We start from the raw sequence: 27,495 nt of genomic DNA on the forward strand, positions 1-27,495 counted from the left end.
CTTCTTTTGACAGAGACAGACAGGCATAGACATACGGTACAGTGCAGTCACACTGAGGGCGCGTGACACGCTGATTATTTCAATACAAACCGATTAGCATGTGTCAGTCAAATTCAAATTGACTAGTTCTTCAGTCAGATGGTTTCCTCAATTAGTTCAAGCCATGGAAAGACTGTCAATGTGTCAATCCCACTCATGTGCAGATTTCAATCATTACACGCTCAGTTACTTATGTGTCCATCATTCAATACAGCGCATTAAACCATTCAGAGTTCTGCTGGTAAAATATGACATTCCCCATCTCACTCTTTCCCACTCTTTCTGTTTCTCTCTCTCTCTCTCTCTCTCTCTGTCTCTCTATTTGTATGACTGCTTCAAACTCTCTCTCTCTCTCTCTCTCTCTCTCTCTCTCTCTCTCTCTCTCTCTCTCTCTCTGTCTCTCTCTCTCTGGGATCACAGAGCTCTGCCCTCTCATCCACGACCACAGCTGTCTCTCTGAAAAACCCATCAGAGTAGAATCTCCGAGTAGCTCAGCAGGAAAATGACCATGTTTATCTGGAGTGTGTGTCTGTATGTAAGCTATACATCATCTGTAAGTCTATGCATGCAGGTGTGTGTGTGTGTGTGTGTGTGTGTGTGATTGTGCATTATAAAACGGGCCTCATACGGTCATTTTCAGAGTTAGTTGTGTAAACACTCCAACACAGATAGTGTGAGAGGAGGAAGTGCCAGTGATACGTGACTAACAGAGCATAACATTAACTGTCACATCCAATAGATCTAGTGACTGCAGGAAAAAATAGCCGTGTGTGTGTCTGTGTGTGTGCGCACACTTTACTGTTGCAAGAGAAGCAGGTCATGTTTATGTCCATTATATGTGTGTGTATTTTTGTGAATGCATTGTGAATAAATGGGTGCATTTCTTTGTGTGTCTGTGTGTGTGTGTGTGGTCAGATAAGCGGGCACCAGCTGTTCCATCCTCGGGGAAACGACAGGGAGGGAACACCTTCTGTCCTGGTAGTCATGGTAGCAAGGAATAAACAGCCCCATCCGGCTCCAATTGGCAATAAATGTTGCTGATAGATGGAGGGGAGTGAGATGGGGAGTTAAGCTCCGTTTTAGGTTGTGCGTGTCTGTGATCATGTCCAATAAGTGTGGATACCTCCATTGGCTTCAGCTTGGCAATCTCACGGTGAACCTACTGTAACTGTACTGACACTTAGCATTCATCTATTTGTATTTAGAGAAATAGTTATTTTAAAGGGGTTAAAGTGGCATTTTATACAGATGATGTATTTAAAGCTGATCTTTCTGTCACTTTTCAAACGTTACAGGAAATATGTGTATCCAGCAGAGGAGGCTGGTCCACAGAGGCAGAGGAGGTTGCTCCTCTCTTTTGGAAAGAAAAAAAATAATTAGTTAAAATAAACCATATCTCAGTGTCTTTTAATAAAATGCTTCAACAGCAACACCTGCAAGGTGGGCAAGACAGTGGTGATCCTTCTGTCCTCCCTCAGGGAGGGTTGTCTTCCATCAACTTAATGTATTTCATTTATTTCTCCACTGATATCTAGTATTGATCCTGTTAAGTTGTATCAACTTGTTTTAAAAGTGGGGGAGAAAAATGTACTGTAATTTAAAGAGGAACATTACAGATTTTAGGTTCAAATGTATGTTTTGTATTTAACAAAAATGAACAGAGATTTTCTACTCTTCTCTCTCGCAGTGAATTTCGACCACTTCCAGATCCTGAGGGCAATAGGAAAAGGAAGCTTCGGAAAAGTAAGTGTCCTCATGTTACTCAAAAGTTGTAATTAGCTTCATGATAGATATATTTATCAATATCAAAAGGGGCAACTGGTTTAGTATGCCCTGCAAAACATGTTGTAAATTACAAAACACACATATAACTCAAACATGTCAAAAAAACTAAAAACATTTGAAAGACATTCTAACACTACAATACAATTAATAATCGGTTATTCGATGCTGCACATTAGACGCAAGATGTTACATAGAATACACCATGTCCCCTCAGTACAATATTATCTTAGTTTGCCCTTCCATGAGATTAACCAACAGCTCTACTGTAAACACATGATAGCGATCGTGTTTCCTCCTGTTGTTAAGACACGTAGTGCCGAGTAATCCACAACAGCACTCATAGTACATGGAAGCACATATAGCGACGCACGCACGCACATGTATACGCTGATCGCAGACCCTCAAGGCATCTACCCTCCAACAACTGATAAGCAGTCTAATCACAGTAGATGGCAAGCTGTTCAATGGGAAGAGTGATGTGATCGGGGTTTGGCTGATTAACCGTGCCAGCTGGTCCACAGATCACTCTCTTAGATAGCAGTAATCACCGGCTTATTGACGCTTGTAACCAGAAATAAATATAGAATATTACTCCTCGGCATATTGAAAATAGTGTCCATTCTCAGAGACATTGTCGAACGGGGGTAATCACGTACAGTTTGATTTATACGTGTAATGACAGCTGCCCAGATTGCTACAGGTGTTATATTCTGCATTTTGCTGCGTCACGTCAGAATCCTGCTACTTTTTCCCACTGATACATAAATACACTGAGTGCTGTTTGAAAGCATTTTTTATGCAATTTTGAAATTATATATATATATATGACTGACACACACCGGGCAATTCTAATGAATGCCAACATGACGTTTCCCATCTCTAAGATGCAAAACATACGGGTGTGAGAAGTTTAGCGCCTTAAGAGAGGATTACATCCCTTATCACAGAGATTAAAGAGAACGTTTCCTTCCAGCCTCGTTGGATGGTTATTGCAATATAGCACTTCATGTGTCACAAGCGATAAAGCTCAAGACAAACATGGATAAATGATGGAAAACACGTGACTGTATTGCAACAGTTTGTAAAAGTACATAGTTTTTCAACGTGTCAAAACAGAATATCAGCATTTTATCAATTATTTCTCTTTGAAATCTGGTGAAATGATAAATCTCACAAATCTGTTGAAGCATCTTTAAAAGTATGCTGATAAGCAGCGTTTTCTCTATGTGTCATGCGACATGACTTACCAATGATCAAAACATGAAGGAATGATGCAGAGCAGTGGCGATGTTTAATGTGTTATCGCATTGGCAGTAAGGACTACATTATCATTTTGTATGGAAATATCATCTGTTCAGAGTTCGCAGGATGTGAGTCACTATTAACAACCTTGAAAGTACTGAAGCATAAGATTGAGACACACAAGCAGAACAGAATAAGTATTCAGACCATTTTCACCAGTGCAGTGAAATAAAACTACCCTTGTGTGATCTCATCATCAGGTCTGCATTGTACAGAAGAAGGACACTAAGAAGATGTACGCCATGAAGTACATGAACAAGCTGAAATGCGTGGAGCGGAACGAAGTGAGAAATGTCTTGAAGGAGCTGCAGATAATGCAGAACCTTGAGCATCCGTTCCTGGTCAACTTCTGGTAAGCCGATGTGCTTTGCCGCATAAGTATTTGAATGTGTGGTTCCACAGCACACGTTTGTGTATCACTTAAGTCTATATAAGGTTTCCTGTAAAAGGCAAATAAACCTGGACCACTTCTTCTACAGTGTTTAGGTACTTACTTTAGCTACTCTTTGAATTCAAACTGACTTCAGACAACCCTATATTTAGCCCTGAGTGACTTTGATAAAATATACACCTCCATTCCTTAATATGTAAACAAAAAGCTGCTGTGTAAAATTTTAAGTACACTATGAATGATTTCCACTGCCGCAGATTGTCTCCACAAAGGCTTGTATTTAACACTGTGATTACCATCAGCCATAGCAGCCTTTTGAATGATTGTGTAGTGCGCTCGGTGTCACCCATTTGATTTTTATGGTGATTGTATCCTGTCCATTAAATCGATGACTGCACAGACCCATAGGGATGCCGTCAGCCATTAAAGAAAGCTCCGGATTGCGTTTGCAGATGCATTCAGAAAGGTGTTGCCTACTGAAGAACACTGTCAAGCCTCCATTCGCGTCATCTCGCCCCTTGAAGTTGCTAAAAGGAAAATGTAGTTAGCTCACTGATCCAAATTCAACTTTTATGTGCTCAACTCTCCTCTCAGCAGCTTCTCGTTTGCCTCACCGCATTTTGGGGGTCGAGGAAGTCTTTTTGCCTCAACATTGTACATCTCAAATCAAAACTGCGAGTGCTAATCTAAGATGACTCATCAGGTACTTTCAGCAACTCATTCATCATAATTTGAAAGCCCGAGCTTATTGAGCAGCAGGAGTCGTACTTTTGAGATGCCTGATAAGTATGGCTTGTTAAGTTTCCGTCTGAAAGGCGTCATTAATTCTTGATAGGCACTCACACTCTGCAACGTTTTGAGAGGAAGCCACCCTGGTTTTCTTTCTGCCAGGCAGAAAGGCAGAGAGGAGGGAATGTCTGTGTGCAGGGATGAAGAATAACTGCCACAGTCATGTGGTCCAGTTTTAAAAAATAAAATATTTATTGATATTTTAGTGTTATTTATAATTTCTCCTTTTGATTTGCAGGTTCCTTTGGGGTTAGGCAGCTCCCATTAAACAACTCTGGAAATGTGAACAGTTAAATGTGATAATAAAAGAGAGACTTGTGGCACCAATGCTCTCCAAGTAGCTTTTCTCAACCCTTTGTCCACTGTCCCACTTTTCTATCTTTTCTATCTTCCCCTTTCTCCCATTTTATTTCCATATCTTTTTTGAAACACTACTACTCTGGCCAAATCAGTAGCCGATTTTTAATTACTAATTTGAGGGGAACAAAACCAAATCCGTCCACTGTGGGAATGAATGAGAAGAGACTGAAAGCACAGTCAAAAGAGGAGAGGAGAGGAAAGGAAAGGAAAGAACAGCAGAGAGGTGCAGGGAAAGGGAGAAAAAGGCAGAGAGGAAAAAACAACAGAGGAGGTTAACAGAGGACTCATACAGACTCATCAGACAAACAATGCCAGTGCTTGCTTTCTTGCCTGATTGCATGCTGTGTTGGACAAAAAAAACAGTTGGAAGTTAATGCATTTGGCAGCGTAAATCCCCCTGGGTGGGGGTGATTTCCTCTAGAGATGTGCTTGGGTCAGCGCTATGTCCACTCTCTCTCTCTCTCTTCCTGTCGCTCTCACTGTGTTGAGTTGGCGTAAGTTATGATTGTCCTGAGGTAAGCGCTCAAGGTCGGGGACGGGGAGAGATTACCGCAGGCATATGAACCGCACTGAGACAGCTCCAGTACATGCGGAAAACCTGGCTTTGTTTTTCTGTCCCCTGGCCTGTCCTCTGTCCTCTGTCCTCTCTTCTCTCACCTTCCTCCTTTTCGTCCTCCTCCGCTGCTATTTTCCTCCTTCACCACCTGCTTGTCTTCCTTTTACTCTCCTCTCGCTGTCACTCCACTTGCTACCGCATGACCTCATGCGTCCGCTGGTTGTGTGCAGCCGAACAACAATGCACTTGGAAAGTCAGCATGAACTTCTAAATAAGTTATGTTCCCTCCATGCAAATCTATAACGTATGATATGGAGTACCGATTTAGAAGCATCTTCTCTGGCATTAAGTGTTTGGTACGGTCAGTGTATTGATGTGCCAGCACTGGCAGGACAGCCCGTTTTGCCTGTGCTGCACTAAGTCCCACTGTGTAAGGGGAGCCCTTACTGGTACTGCGATGCCAGATATACACTCGCACTATATCAGAGACAGACACAGAGAGGGAGAGGTGGCAACCAGCATCAGACGCTGCTGTATGGCGCTTTCAGTCGTCTTTGACTGTGGATTTTGCAGTTGATTTGTTTGTTGGTGTAGGAAATGTCACAGAAGAAGTACTTCATGAAACTACCTGCTTGCTGTTTGGTGTGATGAATGTGTTACTCACAGGCTGTGTAATGTGTGCTCTGAGAGTAGCACGTTTGTTTTCAAGCAGAGAGCAAACCGTTCGCAGTGCAGTAACACTGCAAAATTGTTTGCTAAGTTGCTGACATATTGAAATGCCATCTGGTGATACAGTTCGGATCTTGAAAGAACAACTACAATTTTATAGATTTTCATAATGTTAACAATGCCGGATTTAATAATCAACCACACAGCCAAACAGATGGGATTCATACAAACTTAAGTCAATGACATAACCATGTAGATCTTCCATATCTTCTTCATGCTCTCTTGCACAAACTTCACCACAGAGTAATAGTGATCTCAGACAACTTTGTCTAGTGTGTGGTTAAGAACTCACAACTAAACCTGCTTTGAACAAAGTCTATTACACTTCATTGCTGTTACATCTTGCACGTCTAACCTCTGTGACAAATACTGCCAATTATGCAACGTGGTAATGTAAAAAAGCCATTGTGTAACTGTCAAAAGAAAAAACAGTAAGTACATTAACAAAAGTCTGACACATTGTAGAGTAAAAGCTTCACTTGCTCTAGGGAGTCCCTTTTTTTCGCTCAGTTTTTATGCGATCTCACTAATGTATTTCATTTCTATGCAGAGTAAGACATCTTTCAGTGTTATTCCCCATTCATGTGCATTTTCTCCTCAGAAAACCAAACAGAAGTGACATAATGTCTCACAAAGGCGATGATTTCTTTAAGAAACTGAGAGAAGACTCCCTCCAAGCGTCCTTACATAAAATCTCTAGTTCACCAGATATGCTGTATGGTACGGGCACTACAGTGTGCTTAGTAGGGTACATTTGAAATGAATGGCGTAAGATAAGAAAAGCATAATCCAGACTCTATTACTGCAAGTAAGCAAAAGTAAGATCTGCTTGTACCTGAGGTACAATCTATGTCCTAATGTATTTTTAAAATATGCACATCACACTACTTTTACCTTTAGCCTAACACTAGAAAGCAGCACGTCAGCATGTCAAGTATATCGCCCGATGTCAAGGTGACCTGGTATAATGGAAGATCATAATCAGGAGTGGTGAGAATAAGTAAACATCATGATTAACTTCTGTTTTTAATCCTAAATGTTACCATATTAGAAGTAAAACAAATAAATAAATAAGTAAAAGCAAAAAGTAAATATTAAAATATATGCTTACTTGTTAACTATAACTGGAGTTATATTTGATATGTGAGATCATTCATTTCCCGTGCTTTGTTTGGGGATGTGTGTATGTATTTTTGCAAGAGAGTGGATCCAATGCGTGCGTGTGTGTTCTCAGGCCGCATTAGACACTGACTGATGGAAGCTGTCAGTCAATGGAGGTGTTGGGAGATGGGGTGGGAGGAAGGTCGGAGGGCTGTCGGCATTGATCCAACATTTCACAGTCGGAGCAGTTGGCTGGCTGTGTCCGTTTCAGCAAAGGGCTTTGGTCAGCACGTGTGTGGAAACGTGTGTGCATGTGTATGTATGTATGTATGTCTAATCACGCTAATTGCAATAGCTTGTGTTACACATCGTGATTAGTCATTTTATTGCTGAGATTTACTGGTGTTGATTTTCTGCTGTGGGCATTCAATCAATGGATGCTAAGTAACATGTTTAGATTGAGCAGGTTTTTGTTATTTCACCTCATAAAACGGTGTTCAGGTTATGGATGATAGGTTACTGAGAGGGGAAAACAAAAAAGTCCCGTATCAACCACACGCCATCCACCCAAATTATTATTTTCTCTGATTTAGAGACCTGTCCCCGCATGGACATTTCACTCCTCCTCTTGTTGCTTTTGAAATGATGGTGTTGTATTGATGTATGGGTGTTCTATTTGACGATTTACTTTCATGATTAGAGATCATTAGCTCACTGTAGTTATAAACTTGACAGAGGAAACAGAAGTTACGCTGCTGTTCCTCGTGCGTAAACGCGCACAGTGTCAATAGCAATATGCTGCAGAGTAAAATGTTCACGTTTTTAGAGAGTGAAATCTATATTTTCCTCAATAATTATGTAATATTTCATCCAACAGCAACCAATCCGCTATTAATCAGAATGTTCATGTTTTATGATCCGTACGGCTATAACTGCAATCCGCGCATCTCTAGTGCACAAGTACTGAAAAAGTGAGTTGTTTTATATGTCCCCTTCAAGCAGTACAATATCACTACATTTAATGAATGAGATATCTTTTCAGATTGGGCATATGTTTAGGAATATTGCCAATATTGCCATTACTTTAAAAGAAGCTACGAGGACTGTATTTCCTGATTTAAGGATAGTAATCTACTTTAAAATAGAATAATTTGCATGTCTGAAGAAACTGAATTTATTACAAGTCATTAAACTTTTATAACTTTATATTGCAGCAGTTTTAGTATTATTTGAATTAACCGTGTGGCCTTAAATGTCACAATTGCTACCGTTGAAAGAGGGAAAGGAGTTATTTTTGTCAGGACACAGTAGCTTCTGAGCCCCTGTGGTTTCTGGAGACTTCCATTACTGAAGTGGCCTAGGGGTGCCTGTGTCTCTAAAAGCTCCATGCAGGATGCTCTTCCATCAGACTGACTGCCTAGAGGCCTCCAACAGGTCACATTGAAAAGCATGTGTGGCGGAGCAGATACAGACAGTGAAAGAAAGACAAAATGAGACGGCGGGAGAGACAGAGGAAAAAGTGGGACAACTAGAGGACAAGAGAGACAGAGAAAGGACAAGAGTGAACAAGCCAGCTGTAGGGATAGGGAAAGCAGATGCCAGCAAGGCTAATACAAAGTCTGCACCATTTCAACATAATGTACAAGTGCTAATCTGCAGTCTGACTGCTGTTCTTTACTCTCCACCCAAAATGCTGGTCGAGGCATCAGCTGCTAATGATGCTTGAGAACTTGTTCTGCTTTTGTCTGTCTTAGCCCATTGCAGCTGCAAAATACAAATGGAGACAGTCAACAGTGTAGTGCTGCTGTCTCACTGGTTGGCAGATTATTTTCCACTTCATACTTGCTCATCCGTTTTTATTTCTTTATTTCTATAACCTTTATTCTTTTGCTTGTTATGATGTTGTTGAATTATAAAAATGGGAATACGCTCTTGGGCTTTATTGTGTTTTATCCTTTTGACAAAATGCAGTCGATGACATGATGCCATCTGGTGAGATTGTGAACATATTATTGATTTATAGAAGTCATATATTTCTCTTTTAAAATGTTGTCAATAAAAAAAAAATTCAATTCCATTTCAACACCAGCAGCAGCAGCAGCAGCAGTAGCTTCAGTGCTCTGTCTGTGTCTACACACGATGCATTCAGGCACAGAATTGAGTGGAGGTAAATGCACAGCTTCAACATGAAACGGACTCTTTTAAATCACATTGGTCACACAGAGCACGTATATGTTGTCATATTAATGGTAACTTGGGTAACTTTCTGTGACCCTGCGCTTACTTGTGACAAACAGCTTTGTCTAATTTATTTTGACAGCAGTGGCAGCAGGGCAGTGGAGACTTCATTCATATTCAAACACCTTCTAAGTACTGCGTCGCCATGTGTCGCCACAAAGAGAGAGAGAGAGAGAGAGAGAGAGAGAGAGAGAGAGAGAGAGAGCACTTGTTTTCAGAAGAAATGGGGATTTTATTGTCACAGGAGACCAATTTACACTCTAAGTATAGTGGAGATATTGCTGAAATAGCATAGAATATCAAGCTGAATTAGCACCTGGTCAGTCAGTCCCAGGGGGATGATGTTGATTTGCTGCTATAATATCTAATATGCAGTATGTACAAAGCACAAGAAAGAATTAATACGTGCAAAAATGCTCACTTATGCAGATAGTCAAGTGCTGAAGAAGCAACACGTATTACTCAGAGTTGTTGACTTTGTGTATCTACAGGGTACACATTTCCACTATGTACTGTGTGTGTGTGTGTTTTTACTTGGAAAAATGTCTGCTTGCATATGTGTAGACCTATGTCTGTTACTATGTACCTTTTAAGACTTATGAAACAAAGTTTAATTCAAAAGTAGCTAACTCAAACAACAGGTAGTTGGGTGGCAATATAAGTATACCTTGGTCAACGTATCCTCATACAACGGGTCGTATGATATCTTACAAAAAGCTTCTAGTTTATTTGTGCCTTTTCCTACGAAAGTCCAGCAACGTGTACATTTTCGCTCGTTACCCAGTCTTTTTAAAACAAACTTCCGTCTTCACAGGAAACAACTTAGTTACTTAGCACAACTACTTAGTTAGGTTTTGTAAAAGATCATTGTTTGGTTTAAAATAACTGCAGTTACTGAAGTATGCAAGTTACGTGACAAATAAATCAACGTCGACTACTTGTTTCACATGGGGAACAAACAGCGGTCTCCTGCGTGAAAGATCGGTGTTTGTTGGACCGATAAACAGCCCCTTCCGCCCGCCTGGCGAGGGTTTTTTTAACTCTTAGTTCATGACTAAGTGGATAACATACAAAATTATTTCTTTGGATACATAAAAGTTACAGCGCACAATTTTCGCAGGCATAGCTACGAATGCTGGATGAGAACAGCCGGCCTGGGTACACGTGCATGCATCTGTGTGTGTACATTACAGTAATCAGAGTGCATACCCTCTGTATGCCAGCTTTGTTAATGAGCAACCATGTGAGCGATTGCGGTGAGTCATTCAGTCTCGTTTGCTCTTAAGACAGAACAACCTCCCCCGACAATGACAGCTAAGCCCTTTTGGTTTTTACCACCTTGGCTTTCTGATGGAAAGACTTGTGGGACAGAAAACACGGAAACCTCAGCCAAGCATGAGAGCTGGTTTTCTACTCTATTACACCGGTTTCACGGAGGACTCAAGTGTGCTATCGATTGGTTTGATGGACTTGCAGTCCCTCCTTGATCCTCCTTGACCCGACCAATCACCAAGTACGTATGATAATGTTGTATTACATTACATTTTCAGATTAATAGCTGTTTTGACTTTCTCTGTCAGTGAATATTCCACTAACATGTTGCAATTATTGGTCAGTGCAGTTATTGGTCAGTGCAGAGCAACGAGCATTTGTTGCAAAAAAAACTTTTTAAAATTATCAAAAAGGAGAGGATTTTCACCTAAAAATAAAGTTATGTAGACAGAACGGTTACAGTGTTCAATATATTATTGCTTTTTTTTCATCCCAGATACTTTAATATTCGATATCAGCTGATATGATCTTTTTCCTTCATTTAAGCAGATATACTATACATATACTATACATATACTGTATATATATATATAAACAATTACATATACTAAACAGGTAATACTTAATTGACAAAATAATACTTATGAAAATAATTAATTCATGATAAAGTTGAAGGTTTAAATCTAGAAAGGGTCACTGAACTTGCAGAAATTGTTTCATGGTATTATATACTATCGCAGTTATATAAATAAACAGCACTTTTCCTTGAAGAAGCCACTGTTTTTCTATCAAGAAAAAGAGCAATAAAGTCCCGTTTGTATCCCCTAAATGCTTGTGGCAGCAGCTTCTTGGAGTCTTTTCCACCTTAACTACTTCTGCTGGGTGAGAGGTATTTACACGTGAGTGTGTGTGTGTGTGTGTGTGTGTGTGTGTGTGTGTGTGTGTGGAAGGAGAGGGAGAATGAGAGGCAAAGAGAGTTAATCAAATGATTAATAGACAGAGTAAAATGGAGTCCATCCAGCAAACACACACACAGCTTTACCACTGAGAAGCTCATCTTGGTTTACAGTTTTGAGCCCGAGCTTCAAATAACCGTCATCAATATTTCACAAACATTCAGCTTTGCATTTAAAACAAATATATTGGACATATTTTTGTATGCTGCATCTCACACTACTGCCCTAATGTTTATTTTCTTAACATTTTAGAATATTCTCTCTAATGGCAAGCATTTTACAGCAAAGTTAAAGTTATTGCCATCCTAAAGTGAAAGCTTCAAAATAATAAGTGTCCTGACTTTTTAGAGAAATTCCAGCATTACACAGAAGCAGAGCATGCGGGTAATCGGGAGGCAATGTTTTGACCATCTATGTGCTCAGTCAGAGGTGCGTTGGCCCCAAAAACTACAAATACTGTATGAAAGTGAAGCATTGCTTTGATATTTAAGAGAATGTGATGTTAATATGACACCTGCTTCAGTTATCTCTCTCTTACATCTAATGTCAACAGCTGGATCTTTGATTTAGTTTTTTACAGACTCCCCATGGAGGTCTCCTCTTCTTAGAATATGTTGCTTTCAAGAAATGTTGTCCCCTTATTTATCAGGCTCTAGCCATCTTTTTTGTGACGATTGATAGGATTTGAACATATTACAATTAGAATAGTCGGTCATTTTGAACAAATAGAGAAAATGTGGCTTTCTATGAGTGTTGCTCTCTGAAGCTAGATCTATAGTCTAGATCAGGAAAAGCGATTTACCAAGCCATTCCGATTTACAGTTGCTCCCCTTCCTATGCCACATGGAGGAATCATTAGAATATACCGTCCCCTAAATCTCACACACGGCTTGGGGAATTATACCTTTGCAAAGGTGTATCATATTTTTTCTAGCAAGCCAATCAGATAAGACTGGGCTTTTTTCAGGAGGGGGGCTTAAAGAGTGTATTTGAACATTTTATGTTCTAGTAGAACCCAAAATAGAAGCATGAACCTGTAAATGACCATAGTATGTCCCCTTTCAAATAACTGTGAATATATTGAAAACAGAAATGCCCAAAAAGGTTTATATGGGTTTTGTATGCATTCCTCCATACGTGTCTCTCTGTATGGTATAATATCTGAGAATTCACATTCTGATTCAACGATCTTTAGCTTTGTAGCATTTAAATTCATCCCATTATGCTGTCTCACACACACACATACACATATAAACTTTGCCAAAAACTTTGGAGAACCTTGGTGTCCAAAAGCGTGGCTAAGTCATTTCTGCTTGTCTGAGTGATTGATAGCATTGCAGCTGGTCCCATCCATTCAGCTGTACTGTATTAGACACTTTAAGTGGGGAGGGCTGGCCTCTTCTCATTTCTCTTTTTTCCCACTGAAACGAATATTCATCAGTGGAGAACTGTTGGTTGATTGTGCATCTGTGTGTTCAAGATGGTGTGTTGATTTTTGCCAGTTTATTCTATAATAAAACATCATAATATTGAATGCATGTTTTAACTGAAACTTGGACTCTACTGTGTGCATCTCTTCATGCACCTCGTTGTGACTTTGCCAAATGTGTGTGTATCTTCAGGACGAGTATCTACAGATAGTCTTTCCACACTCTGAGGCCATTGGCAATCAGATGTCGAGTGGTCTCAGCATTATCTGAGCCTTAGCAGACAGTTTTGAGTCAGCTCAATCAATCCCCATTCACCCTGTGCAGAAAAGCACCACCTCCAGTTCATTGGAGAAGGGCCCCGAGGAGGGGAGTTCACCAACGTGGCAAAAAACTACACCCGGTCATTGAACACTGAGTTTAGGCAAAGATGATGGTCCTTACAGAGAAGTGTCTGCCAGAAGAAACCCCAATGGACTCCGGGGTGAAAATATGCAACCTCTCAAAAGTGAAATTGCAGCCTATTCATTGCAGATCAGGAACATGTTGAAGGACGGAGGGTGGTAGTGTAGTATTTTGTGGAAGATCTGAACTTGCCGATGTAGGACGCTGCGTTGCACACAGCAACGCTTTAGGCGACCCAGGAAAATGTCGGCTGCTGCAATATTTTTTTTTAACGTTTATTTGCTTTTTGAGAGAAACTAATTAGCACGACGTTTAGAGAGGAGGAAAAAAACACCCACCGTGGCCCCACTCAGCATGTAAAAATCAATGATGATTTGTGCAACAGCTTCACAAATGGCAATGCAGTGGGCCGCATGCTGATAAAGGCTTGCTGTGCATGACAGTACTTGATGGATGGATGATAGCTGGGTGACCACAAGTAGCGTTACCACCCAGAACATCCCCCCGCACCATAAAAGAGTGTGACTGGCTGAGGCATATGCAAGCTAGTTCTACGTACAGTATGCACTAAAACTAAGTTGTCTGAGCAGACTGTTCAGTTTCCCCTGCACACTGACGTAAAGAATATGTAATATATGTAATGGCCCACTTTACTAAAATGGCAAGACACTCACCAGTCTGACGAAAAACACGTTAACCCTAAACGGAGATAGAAGCAGCGCAGGGAGCCATCTGAGCGGACGATGTTGCTGACTGGATGCAGAATAAATGAGCTATAAGATTTTCATACCGCCAATGTTGATGGAATTGAAGAGGAACAAATCCTCAATAACACTGTGCACATCACTGTAAAAAAGAAAAAAGCCAGGATAATCTGTTTGCTGATCACTAATGTAATCACAACAGAGATTATGTTTTCGCTGTGTTAACTATTCACATTTTATTTTTGCTACAGAATGCAGAAAGCAACAAAAACAGGATGCAACTTTGATGATGTTATAGTCCTCAATGTATTTTTAAGTATGCAGATAATGTATTGGATTATATTCGACTGTACAAGGCTCTTTAGTAAGCAAACGTGAAATATCTTTAGAATGCAGTTGTGTCCGACTTTCCTTCATAATTTGCATTGGTGAAATCCATTTTTATTAAAAGTAAAACTGGTAATAATGTGGGCCAAATAAACCTGACTTTAAAGATTTAAAGGTGTCTCAGCAGACCTGAACACTGACAATAAAAACATTAATTGTAAGGATTCAAAAAGGACAGGGAAGAGAAAGAAGAGAGAGGAATAAAAGGAACATTTTCAAATAGTCTACAGTCTACGTCCTGTCTATTTAGTGTTTTTAAGACGTCTAAAATGTGTTCAAATAGGAACACTTTGTTACCCGTCTCTCCTGTCTCCCAACTATCATAGCCACTTATGTACAAGATTATTAATAGTTTCTTAGCCTGCCAGCCTTGAAGACAGGATAATGAGCATATCCCCCGGCATGACTTAGCCAACATGTAGGTGCTCCCCCCCTGCGATAAGTAACATGTGACGAGTGTTTTTCTTCTGCTTGTTGTACCGTTAGTCATACAGAGTAGAGCAGCATTTACCCTCAGAGACACCGAGTGGCTCCTGAGGCTGTTTTGTCAGAGATCATGGGGTTTGAAACACTAATGGGTAAAAATTTGTTGAACCGTTTTTTCTTGTCAAACCTTTTCTACTCAGGTCCTACACACGGTCTTATAAAGGTTGATTTGCCTGAGGAGCACAAGGCTTATATGAGTTCAATTTGCACTTGACATTTTCTTTTCTTGCTGAAGGGTATAAATGTTACATCTTCAACATTGCAGCGTTGCAAAAAGTCAACCTTCTGCTCAGTTAGACTTTCTTCCAGCATGGGTTCCCCCATCTAAAAATAAAGCGTGTTTTCTGTTATTATCATCTTTTGGGAACCCTTCTTAAACACTGGTTTATGGTATTATGTTCCACCATCTTCCGCCTCTTAAAACTCCATCCTTATTTCCCCTCTCCTCTCTTCTTATGTAACTTCGACATCTCCATATTTACCTTCCCTTCAAACCTCCCTCTCTGCTGCTCTGCTTTCTGTCACCACTCTTATTTTCACCTCCATTTCTGATTTCTACCGCCCCCTCTTACTGCATGTCTCTCTCTTCCTTCTAACCTCCCTGGTAAGCATCTACCCACTTCAATCTTTTTCTTCCAAATCTCCTTCGTCCCCACCCCATGTCCTTGCCACTACCTGGCCTTGTCTCTCTACACTCCTGACCGCCTGCCTTCCTCTGCAGGTATTCCTTCCAGGATGAGGAGGACATGTTTATGGTGGTGGACTTGCTCTTAGGAGGAGACCTGCGCTATCACCTCCAGCAGAACGTCCACTTCTCGGAGAGCACCGTCAAGCTCTACATCTGTGAACTGGCCCTGGCGCTGGGATACCTCCGTACGAAGCGCATTATACACAGGTGAGAAGCTGTCTCTTCATTTCCTTCCTCTGAATCCTTTTTTGTAGTTTACTATATTGTAGTTTGATTACCAAACCTTTAATAATGCAGAGAACGGTTATATGCAAACAACATGAGACTGGTTGCCCCATTATTTCTCCTCCTGCTACAGTACATGTCCCCATTCTGTCTCTCTACCTTGTTTTTCACCTCCAAGTTTGAGTATTATCTACCCCGGTGTTCTTTTCTCCTTGGCTGTCCACTTTCATATTATATTCTAATATGACTGCTCCACCACTGTGCAGGAAGGTCAAAATGTGTTGACATAGAGGTCACACCTGACACAACAGTTTACCCTGAGCTGCAGACTATGGCCATCCCAAAATGCACCAGTTCTGTCCCCACTGCTGCGCCAAGACTTAAATTAATTTGTAAATTGCAGGTTAAGTGCTTTTTAGGCAGACATATCTGCTGCAATGGCAGAGCCACCGACTCACATGGCCAAGAAAGACATGGCTACTGCCCAATGTTATTATTTTAAGTTGTTGAAGTGACTCAAAGAGCTTGGGATGTCCTATTACAGCCAATGATGCTGCCAAAATATGTCCCTCTTTCCCATACTGGTATCAGGTAACAAATAATACCTCTCATATAGGGACAATGCAGATACAATATACAAATAGAGCAAGCCTGTCTCACACTAGATATTTTCTCATTTACTATGCCAAATACATTTTGTAGGAAACATATTTGCTGCTGTTTTTTTTCTTCTTTTCAATCCTGCAAGTGTGTCATAGTTACGTTACATACGAGTCAAACGAAGGTCGTCAGCGTGTGTGGTTGCGCAAAGCACAGGATTTTTACACCGGAGTCCAGGATTTGTCTTTCGTCCCATATCTTGTTTTTTTGAGGACGTATATTTCCTCATTTGTACATTATGCAAACATTTAGAGTGGATTCTCTGCAGAGTTTTATAAATGAGACCCCAGGAGCGTATACCATAGAAAAAACTAATTAAATGCATTGATTTTTTTTTTTTGGATACGCCCAAAACCAAAATTTGCTATGGTTATTAAAAAGTAGAATCTTGGCAAAATTACAAAAACTTAAATCAGCATCATGCGGAAGGACGTAAGATACAAAGACACATACTCAAACTACTGCAGGGTACCAAAGCACAACATGATAACCTTTTGCTTTGTAATGACTCTTACAGTACTTTAAATGTATACATTTTCAGCATGGGCGACCTGAGTAGCGCATGAGTAATGCTTTGCTCCAATATCTGAGGCAATGTGAAGTCAGTATTCCATTCACTGCTTTGACTTACTCCTCCCCTGTGGTGACTGAGCATCCAGGTAAATATAGAAAGAGAGGCCTTCTCAGATCATGACTAATAGGAAACTTCCCTTGAACAGAGAACACCACATAACAAATTAGACCAATTAACGTAAAGCAGACCACTTGCTCTTGTCTGTGCTTTTAATACCGAAAAAGGAAAGAGGGAGAAATAAATGGGACAGATTATTTATTTGCGTATTCATCGAGTCCATTGAGGGATATGAATATTTAAATTATGTTTTCTATTTTGGTGCTGTAGAGGACTGACTTGATGTGCAGGTGTTGGGGGCGTTTGTTTTGACAGAATCAACATCTCTTCAATCTGCATTCATTAGCTTCAAATAGGAAGAGGAGCTGAAAGTAACTCTCAGCTCATCTCCGTGGAAATTGAATATATAATGTCCTCCCTGAGATGTGGACGTGTTGACTTAGGTGTGGCAAGTGAATGCACTTAAAGCCTTCAGAATGAGTTTGTGTGTACGCACCTGTGTATAGGTGTGTAAATGCAGGATGTACACGTTCTTCTTCCGTTGGTCTCTGATGATTTTGATGATAATCAGGGGAGTAACGATGATAATATGGCAATAATGATATGCTAATTATATTATTGCAAGTTTGATCATGACTATGACAGAATATGCTTGTAGTAGTTGTAGTGATTTGGTTCAATATAATGGCTAGATGTCCATTTGTTCAGCTAGGCTTTATTCACAAGACAAATCATTCACGCAGATTACAAATCTAATTAATAATGTCAATAAGTGGAACTTTAAAGTCCCTCCGAGAGTGTCTCTAACTTTAATTTAAATATTTCTTGACTTAGATTGCACAGTACCTGTGCTTGTACATTTCTATACAATTATATTTGCTCTACTGTTAATTCATGGAAAAACTGAAACCTACACTGTACATTTACCACCACTCGTCTACTTTACTGTCAATTTCTTCTTTGTTTCGATCCCCAATCACACGTCATGAATCTGACGTAGACTTTCTCAAAAACAAATGAAAGAAAAAAACTTAGGAGGAAGGTTTTGTTAAATGAAGCCCATTGGTTCTAAAGGTTATGTTATTGTGAAATGCAAAGTTGTTTCATATTGTTTAAAACAAGCTTAAAATTAATAGAAGACTCATCAAAAGCAGACTGCAATTTGGAGGGCTTGTTTTAGGTATAGAGTAGATGATGGTATCATCAGCATACAAACTAACATGGCAGTGCTCAGTTGGAAAATATACATATTATTTATGTGCAAAGTTAATAGCAGTGGGCCTAATATTGATCCCCATGGGATACGTTTATCAACTATTTTTGGAAACCATTGGCAAAAAGAGTCTATGGATCCCACCTGGGTTGTCGGCAGTATGAAAGTAATTTTTTTAAACAAAAACACATTTAAATGAATTAATTTGAATTAAAGTTATATTACTTTAGAAATAGCTAAGTTTAAATATGGGTTTGGTGTAGTCAAGCACAGGTTATAGATCAAAGATGGAGTCCTGTCCCCGTCTGTAACTATATTGGGATCCATAATAACGTGAACGCAGCAGTGACAACAACAGACATCTCTGTTTAATATTGCCAATTATTTTCAATAATGAGCTCTTGAACTGTATGCCACTGTATGGCAAATTAACAATCTCAAGGGAGTAGGCACAGAGCAGCAATGACCTTAACAACAGCAGTTCACCTCATCTTGATGGAGCCTGTATGGAAAATCAAAACAGCAGCGTCATCATGGGACATGCAGGAGCCTCAGAGCATATAAAGTGTGATGCATGGTGGAAGTTAAATTAATTCCGATTTATTATCAAGGGGGAATTGATTTTACTTGAAGCCTACAAAGTAGGGAGTATTTTAGAAGTTTTATATTACTCACCCTTAAATAAAATGTTATATGCTCTATTATGATTTAAATGAATGTTTTCATCATGGATTAAATAAGAAATAAAGAAAACTTCACTCGAAGTGTAAAAGTTGAAAATGTATGATTTTGTTATAGACAACTACAAATTCATTACATTACACTCACGTTATGCGTCATACTATAGTCCTTTTTCTTGTCTAAATAATGGTGATGGTTGAACATATTTTAGAGTGCATATTTGTATTTTGAGACACCATGCTCAGAACATGATCAACCTCAGCAGGGGTGTCATATATCTGGTTTAGTTTATTCAGGGTTGGTTAGTCCGTGGTTTTTAACCAAAACTCTCTGAGGAGTTTGAATTATTGACAACAGAATGAGTCTCAATTAGATGACATCTTCAGAGACTTCATGAGTCTCTCCAAACAAGTGGAAAGATAAATGGCAAGTGTGTGACAGGGAAAGGCATATGTATGTGTATCCGTGTGTGTGTGTGTGTGTGTGTGTGTGTGTGTGCACGCGTCTACCTCACCACAGCCTCTTTGACATCAACAACAATAATCTGAGGCTGAATCCTCAGGTGTATTTTGTTGCTTCCTAGATTCCTCATAATGGAAAGACTTACATGTTGACAGTCAGCAGACGCTCTTAACAAGTCAATATTCCTCACTGGCAACACACTGCCCACTAAAGTAGTTAAGGAGCTAATCGTTCCTATCAAACTAACAGAGATGGATAGATAATGGAGGTCCATTAAGTGAGTCTCACAGTGAACCATGTAAAATACACACACACACACACACACACACTGGTATAGCAGTACACTTGTTTGAATAATCTTTTACAACATACTTGCTATTGCAAAGTGTGCTTTTTCTATGAATATTTCATAGAGAATACCGGATATTTGTTGTGCTGAGCATTTCATATTTGTTGATGGTAATCGTTCAAAGGGGAAAAGCGGTAATTTTAACTATGAACATTTAGTTTTCATAACACACTAATAGATGGCTAGTGTGACTTTGACTCTGTCAATTATTTGTCGATATTCTACATTTTTCTGATCATCAACAAATTAAATGAAAAGACTTAAACCTATTACAAGTACCGTCTGTGTAACGAAAGGCTGTTAAGTAGTTTATTTCTCTGTGCCACAGAACCTAATTGTTGTCCCAAACTATTACAAAAAACATCAATGAGCCACATCTTTGTCCTAGGTTCTTTCATGACCATGAACATGGCATCGTAGTTTATTTTGACTCAATGCCACGTGCACCGTCGAGCTGCTGTAAATACTTACTAGAGTGCCAAATGTGTAGCCTATATGGCTGAAAACAGTCCCCAAAAATTGCACCATTTACTCTTGTTTGAGTAAAGTTTGCTAAAAACTACAGTGTCCATCTGAATTCACTTGGCGGTAAATATAAGACTACTTTGTGACACATTTTTAAAGATGTTCCTCTTCAGCTGGAACAAATGGGCTTGGGGCTGAGTGCCACTGGAAGTTGGGAAGAATTGTGAGACAGACTAAGACATTGTTGGTTTTGGTCTTTCCATGGAAACTGTCCAATCTATTTATTCAGTTTCCTGAAGCGCACTGAGACCCAGCTGTTCCAGCAGAAAGCCTATTTCATCCAAGGAGGATTCTTTTTTGCAAGCTATGATCTCCTTACCCCATCTTTTCTCCCCGCATCTCTCTCTCCCTCTCTCACACACACACACACACACACACACACACAATATCGTGCTTATCCCTCATAATCTCTTTCATTATGACTCCCCATTTTTTTCCCTCGTGCTGTTTTATTCACCTACTGGACTTATTTATTTTCCTTGCTCTTCTCTCCCTCAGCCTCATTTCTTAGTCTCGGTTGTGCCCGATCTTTCCATTTCTCTGAGGGAGTGGCAAAGGATAGCTCCACTAAAATAATCTAAATTGCTCCTTCATCCCCTTCTCCTCTAGAGGCCTTTTTCCAAGCTGCCGAAAGGGAATATGGTCTTAATTCACCTATCTGGTTAATTGAAGGTGAAAGAATAACAAAACAGTCACAGTGGGTCTTCTTATGGATGTTTCTTAAAATAGAGATAGCATGGAGGCAGACTAAGTCATTACTTGTACTCTCCATCAACTATTCGAAATGGCAAGCGTTTGTCATGTCTTCAAGTGACGTATTCTTTATTCATGGGGTGTGTTAATGTTTTATTTCCCAGCAGAAGAAGAAAAAGAAGAACCAAGAGGTAGGGTGGGTAGACATTATGCACTCATATTTCATAAATGCAGATTAAGGTGCCAGCTGGTGCCAGCGCTCTGATTTCTACCACAAAATGGTCAATTGAGCATTATCATTGTCGGAAATCTCCCTGAGCGCAACCCAGCTCACAACAGCAGATTAGCCGATGGGAGGATGTGTGCGCTCTGAACATAATAGATTGTTTACTAGCTAGTGTGCTCCAAAAGGATCATTAATTGCCTGCGTGTGTATCTAACTCACGTGTCTGCCTGCAGGTAAAAGAAGGAGAACGAGTTTAGCAGAGAGCAATGTATCCTAGTAGTCAGAATGGCAAACATGCAGACAGACAGAAGGAGCTACAGACAGAGATACAATGTCAAAGATTGTGAAGAGAGCTGATATGTTTTGTAACAATCCCTGAGTGAATTATTCATCACTGGTAATTGTGATGTGAGTTTTTGGCCTTGGCTTTTTAGTGCTGACTGGCTGCTTTCACTGTCTGCTCTGCAATCTCTGTCCCCCAAAAATCAGCTCCAAATTACACCGGGGACTTGTCAAACCCGACTTCCGTCAACCAGTATCTGTGAATGAATAAAGAATGAACATCTCCCAGCTTCACACACACACACACACACACACACACGCAGTGTTTACCCATGTGAGTAAACACAGCAACAGACACGCACGCATGTACACCTGAGCCGGTCTCCCGCCTGTCAGAGCTGCTTTTCTTCAACAGCAAGAAGAAAGGCTGAGCGAGGGACGCAGCAGTTTGCTGGGTTGGAGATGTTAGCCTCTGTGGGTCTAGTTGGGCTTTCAATTCACGTTCAAAGGCAGCGGCTGTCTGACTCGCTCCTCAGTGGTTGGTGGGCGTGGGTACTTAGAACTGAGGGATTTTGACACTGTGTGCATTTGTGAGTTTCTGTGCACAAATGTGTGTGCTTTGCTTGTTTTGAGTGTGTGTGATGTAGCTGAGCTGTGGGCTTTCTGGGGCTTCCAGAGCTCCTCCTTTGTGACAGAGAGGGAGAGGCACAATCTCAAACAGCTCTCTGCTTTTATTCTGGAGGGGAGAAGAGAGTTACTAAAGCAGCAAAGCCATGAAAGAGCCTCTGATTAAACTGCCTGCAATCTATGCCCAGGGAAACCAGTAACACCAATTTCACTGCAGCAGCTATGTTTTTTCTTTTTAATGGAATAACGTGGGTATCCACTTAAAGATTTCAATATAGCTGAGAATTATTCGTTCATTTGTCATTTGGCCCAAAGCCAGAAACGCCAGACATCATGTAGCTAGGGCTGGGTATCACATCTCAGTACTTCTGGAACAGTTGAAATGTGTTATAAAAAAAACAATTGAGTAGAGATAAAACGATTATTCAATTAATCGAATAGTCTCTACTATTATTATCTACAACAATTTTTATAATTTTCTGAGCAGAAATGCTCATGGGAAGAAATCTTGGATTTTTTATTATTTTTGTTTTTACATGTGATACATGTCGTCGAATTTCTGAAATTAAGGCTCACAAACAAGTGAGTGTCTTTCCGAGTCTCGCATATCACACTTGCGAGCTGCAAATCACAGCCTTCAACAAAGTATCAGACTGAGAGCGCACTTCTCTTCTCTCACATTTAGACAAGATGTGGTGAGGCCACCCTGACATGAGTGACTGTAACTCATCATCTCTCATTAGACTATCTGTAACTGCACTCTCATATAAAGAGCACTACACTTGCTCCAAGACAACCTCACATACCTGCCCAATAAATACACTGTGTTAATATGCTAGAACATCAACAGTCACATAAAGGTTACGGCTGCATTTCTCTGTATTTTCGCCACTACAATACAAACAATTGTTCAATTAATAGGGAAAATATTCTGCTAAATCGTTAAAATAATCATTGCAACCCTACTAATTTAAATAATGTGCTTGTGCCGCTGCTTGATTAGACAAAATCTGAGTACTCACCTCACAGATATGTGTGTGGATGTTTGCAAACTATAATTGTGAGGACCAGCACCCGTTTATAACCTTCGAAGTGAGGACATTTTGCAAAGTGAGGACATTTAGGCCAATCCTCACTACGTTTGCACTCTAATGGCCTCCAGAGGTTGTGTATATGCTTCGTTCAAAGTTTCAGACTGTACCTCAGAAAAGTTCGAAACTGGATCAACTTAAACCATAAAGACAATTTTATCAAATCAAATGAAATGCATTATGTGACATTTCATTCTGCTACATATAAATAACTTGTATCTTATACTTTTAGTATAATTGACATATTTTCTTATTTTTACTTACTCAGAACTAAAAATGTACAGTAGCTGCGGTTCTTAGACCCAGTCTGAAATGTACTTTAAATTTAAACGTATCCGTCATTTGTGAATCTTAATCAACCTGCTATATAGCCTATTTGTGAGTAATATCTATAAGTTACAGTTCACCTATTAGACTGCATATTAATTAGGTTTCAGCCCGTTTTACCAATCTGCATGTAATCAGTGTACATAAGTGCACATTTGTATTGGTCATCAATGCACTGTGCTCATGGTATCAATGGTTGGTGTTTAAGATCATGTACCTTAGTAGGAGGACTGTATTGACCTATTAATAAACACCAGTCCAACTGTTCAAATAAAAGGTCAATATAGAGACAGTAAAAACTCCAATAACAGAAAACTGCTACTTTTGTCATAAAACCTGGTGTTAGTAATGTTCATTTTAGGAGGCTGGAGTCAGGGAGGCACCTTGCTCTGAAATGTAGCATTCATTTGTCACTTAGTATATCAGAACGTTTTTTTCCTCATTCCCCATGTGAATTTGTCTGGACCTCACTTTGGTGCATTTACAGGAACGAGTGTGTGTTCTTATTTGGACTCAGCATATGTTTGTGGGCATGTGTAGGCTTATGTTTTTGTTCAATGATCATAGTGTGTGATTGAGTGGTTGCATGACTTGCGTGTGTGCAGAGATGGGCAGTATTTCTATTACTTGTATTTGAAATACGTATTTCAATTACTTTTGAGTATTTTGTAATTTGTATTTGATAGGGCCGATTAAAAATCGTAACGTAATTTGTAACAAAATACTTTAGAGTGGAGTAATTTTGTATTTAAAATACTCAAAATACTTTCTCCACGAATCAAAAAACAGTTCACGAGTTCAGTCTTCAGATCTTCAAGTTCAATGGATTATCTGTCAAGTTAAATATTGTATCTGAGTGTGACAGATGTCAACTAGCTTGATGTATAATTTATGTCTGGGTCTGGCTACGTATATACATGGTGATGGTTATAATATCAAGCGATCGATGCTAACATGCTAATGATGCTAGCATGCTGTCTAGGCTAGTGCATAGCCAGTGTTTAGCAAGTTAACTTATCAGTCGAGTAGCTAGCTATAGGAAGAGGGAGATTGGGAGCTTGTATTTCATATGTGATGAATATTTTCTTTTTGATACAAAGCCAACGTTTATGGGCTGTTAAGTCCCATTAATAAAAATATATATATACATAATCAATCAAGTTGTTGTCTTTCAATAGCTTTGCTTAGTTACACTGACATTCTGTGACTGTTCTTCCTTTTTGTGGGGTTCACCAGAGTTTGTTGTACATTATATATACCTGAATGCTCTGCTATACCAAATTGTGAGAAAACGGAAAATCCAGAAAAAAGTATTTCCTATATTTTAAATACAAAATACATGTATTTTGTTACATTTTCTGGCACCAGTATTTTGTATTTTGTTGTTATACATTTATTTGGGGTATTTTGTATTTTGTATCAAAATACATTTTGATGTATTTTTGCCCATCTCTGCGTGTGTGTGTGTGTGTGTGTGTATAAGCCACTGTTTTCAGGTGTGTTGGCCCGCTCCAGTATCACTGCAGTATCAAATGACCAGGTACAGGCTTCAGTTACCCCTCTCCCCCTAATAGAAGGCTGTAATGAGGCCATTAGATCCTGCTAATGACTTGTAGGGTCAGTCAACCGCGAGAAAAGCCGAGGGGATCCGCTTGCACCGAGCTCTCCTGGCCTTTCGCCTCACATTTTTAACTACATTCTTCCCTTTTTCTACTGCTTACTTCATTGCTTTTACGCTACTTGCTCTTTGTGCTCTCTGTCTCCCTCTCATAATTCACCGTAGCTCTCTATATCCCCTCGCCTTTTTCTTTCTAGTCGTCTCATTGGCTCTCCACTTCTTTTTTTCAATTTATTCATTCAGAAGAGCACTACACATTTAGCTTTCTCTCAAATTGTCACTGTCCCGTCTTTATCTCCCAATGTATGCCTACTCCTACTACTCTTTATCTGTCTCACTCAATAAATGCATAGCTGTCTGACTTATTTACTCAGTCCATCTCCTCCTACCTTTTCTCCTCATATATTTTATACATGTACTTTATATCTCCTTCCCTGTCTTTCTGCGTCTCTTCTACTTGTTTGGTCAAGTGATTCATACACAGCTGTCAATTCTTATGTAAAGCACTTTTGATTATCATAATATTTTCTTTTTACTCTGAGATAAAGAAAAAAAAAACGTAAAACTTCTACAATTTTATGTTCGACTGCAGTGACAAAGAATGACTGATGATCATAAATTGCTACGTCATATTTTGGTGAGTGCATGATCTGAGTTTAGAGGCTGAATTCAAGTATTTCTCCAAATTATTTTTCCATCACATTTCATGATACAACAGTGTAACTCTTTGACCTCGTACAGCTTTCTGTTGTGTTACCTCTAAAAGCATCACATTAAAACTGGTAAACACTTGCAGATGGTTGGGGGGGGGGGGGGGGTCACCTAGTCAAGCAGTCCTGTCTTCACACAGCACAGGTGTGACCGGGGCTGCAACAGACCCATCTGTTTCTCAGCACTAATAGATGGTGCATAGCGGTTATCCACGCTAATGAACACAGAACGAAACTGCCAGCTGAAATTTGCAGGTCCCAAACCTGTGCTCTCTCAAGTCTTCTCTTTATTATAGAGCTGGACCTTGAATCCCAAAGGATTAGTTAATTCAAATCAGTAACATTGTATTCAGTAACATAGTACGAAAAACCCACAAGTGATTACATCCAATACACACTGCATGAAAAACATTAAAACACATTAAAAGTCTCTTACTGAGTCAAGGAAAGAAATGTGAATAATAGCACTGCTCTTTCCCTAGACATGATCATTACGGAGCCGTCTGACCTACTTTTCATTATGACTTTTTTTTCAGACAAAACGACTTTAGTTGTTATTGCTGGGTAACTCTTTTATGTCAACTTTCATGAAAGGAAAATAGAATTACGTTCATAGATCATTAAACTCATTGCAACTGAGAAACTGTGAGTATTGATTGTGACTTCTAGAATAGGCCTTAAAAGTCTCTGAGGTTTTTAAAGTATTGACTATTTTAGTGCAAAACCACTACAAGACAGAGCACATTCAGGAGATCTGAGACTATCCTTTAATTTGTTCTTTTTTGTTTTAAATACATATAATTGACAGTGTAAAACTGCAGTACGTATTTGAAGCAAATCTACATGCCTTGCACTCCTTTCCTGTCAATTTTCTTCCTTTTGTTTCTGATGCACCCCTTGATAACGTTAGCTAGCGTATCAAACTAATATGGCTATAGAACATGTCAGTTTTCAAAAATGATCAGGGAGCATTTTCTTGCTTCACTGTCCATTGTCAGAAGAAAAGATCAGTCGTGGCCATCATCGTCACCTCTACATCCGCAGCTTGGCTGTTACCACGCGCCACCTCCTAATGAGCCTTGCTGCTTTGCTTCATCTTTTACGCCAGTTATCTCAACCCCTCCACGTCCCGTGGATTCACAATGGCAGCATGGCCTTTAGCTATGAAAAGAGGTTTACTCTTTGTTCTTTTTTTTTTTCGCAGCGACACATGCCCCTCCTCTCTCCCCTATTGCCATCCGTTGAGGCAAATGTCAGCTAATTAAGGGTTACATGGTCGACCTTTCTCACCCCCACCTGGGCCCGCACCACTCGATCCTCCACACAAAACACAGGTCAGCGTGGCCTCTGATATGCTAAATATTCCTGGGCTCCTACAGGGCAGTGGACTTAATTAGAGGAGACACTTGCTGTCTAATACTGAGGATGCACAATGAGTCTGCCACAAAGATGACGTGTGTCTGCTACAATGCTACAGTCTCCAACCTGTTGTGATTCGCCAATACACATAAATGTGCTCTTGAATGTCCCAACTATTCCCCCTTATGTTCCCTTAAAACC

The 27,495-nt window shown here is 39.8% G+C and overlaps 1 protein-coding gene across 1 annotated transcript in view; it reads left to right on the top strand.

The window, feature by feature from the left end:
* Positions 1-3,344: 3,344 nt before the first annotated feature.
* The window catches only part of stk32a (serine/threonine kinase 32A), a 48,484-nt gene continuing 24,333 nt past the window's right edge, over positions 3,345-27,495 (top strand). The window contains exons 1-2 of the mRNA XM_079171681.1: positions 3,345-3,478; positions 15,649-15,822. Coding sequence (XP_079027807.1) covers positions 3,360-3,478; positions 15,649-15,822 — 293 coding nt within the window. The 5' untranslated portion in view covers positions 3,345-3,359. The remainder of the gene's footprint in view (positions 3,479-15,648; positions 15,823-27,495) is intronic.

Source organism: Pholis gunnellus, assembly GCF_910591455.1.
Source record: "Pholis gunnellus genome assembly, chromosome: 13".
Lineage (NCBI taxonomy): Eukaryota > Metazoa > Chordata > Actinopteri > Perciformes > Pholidae > Pholis > Pholis gunnellus.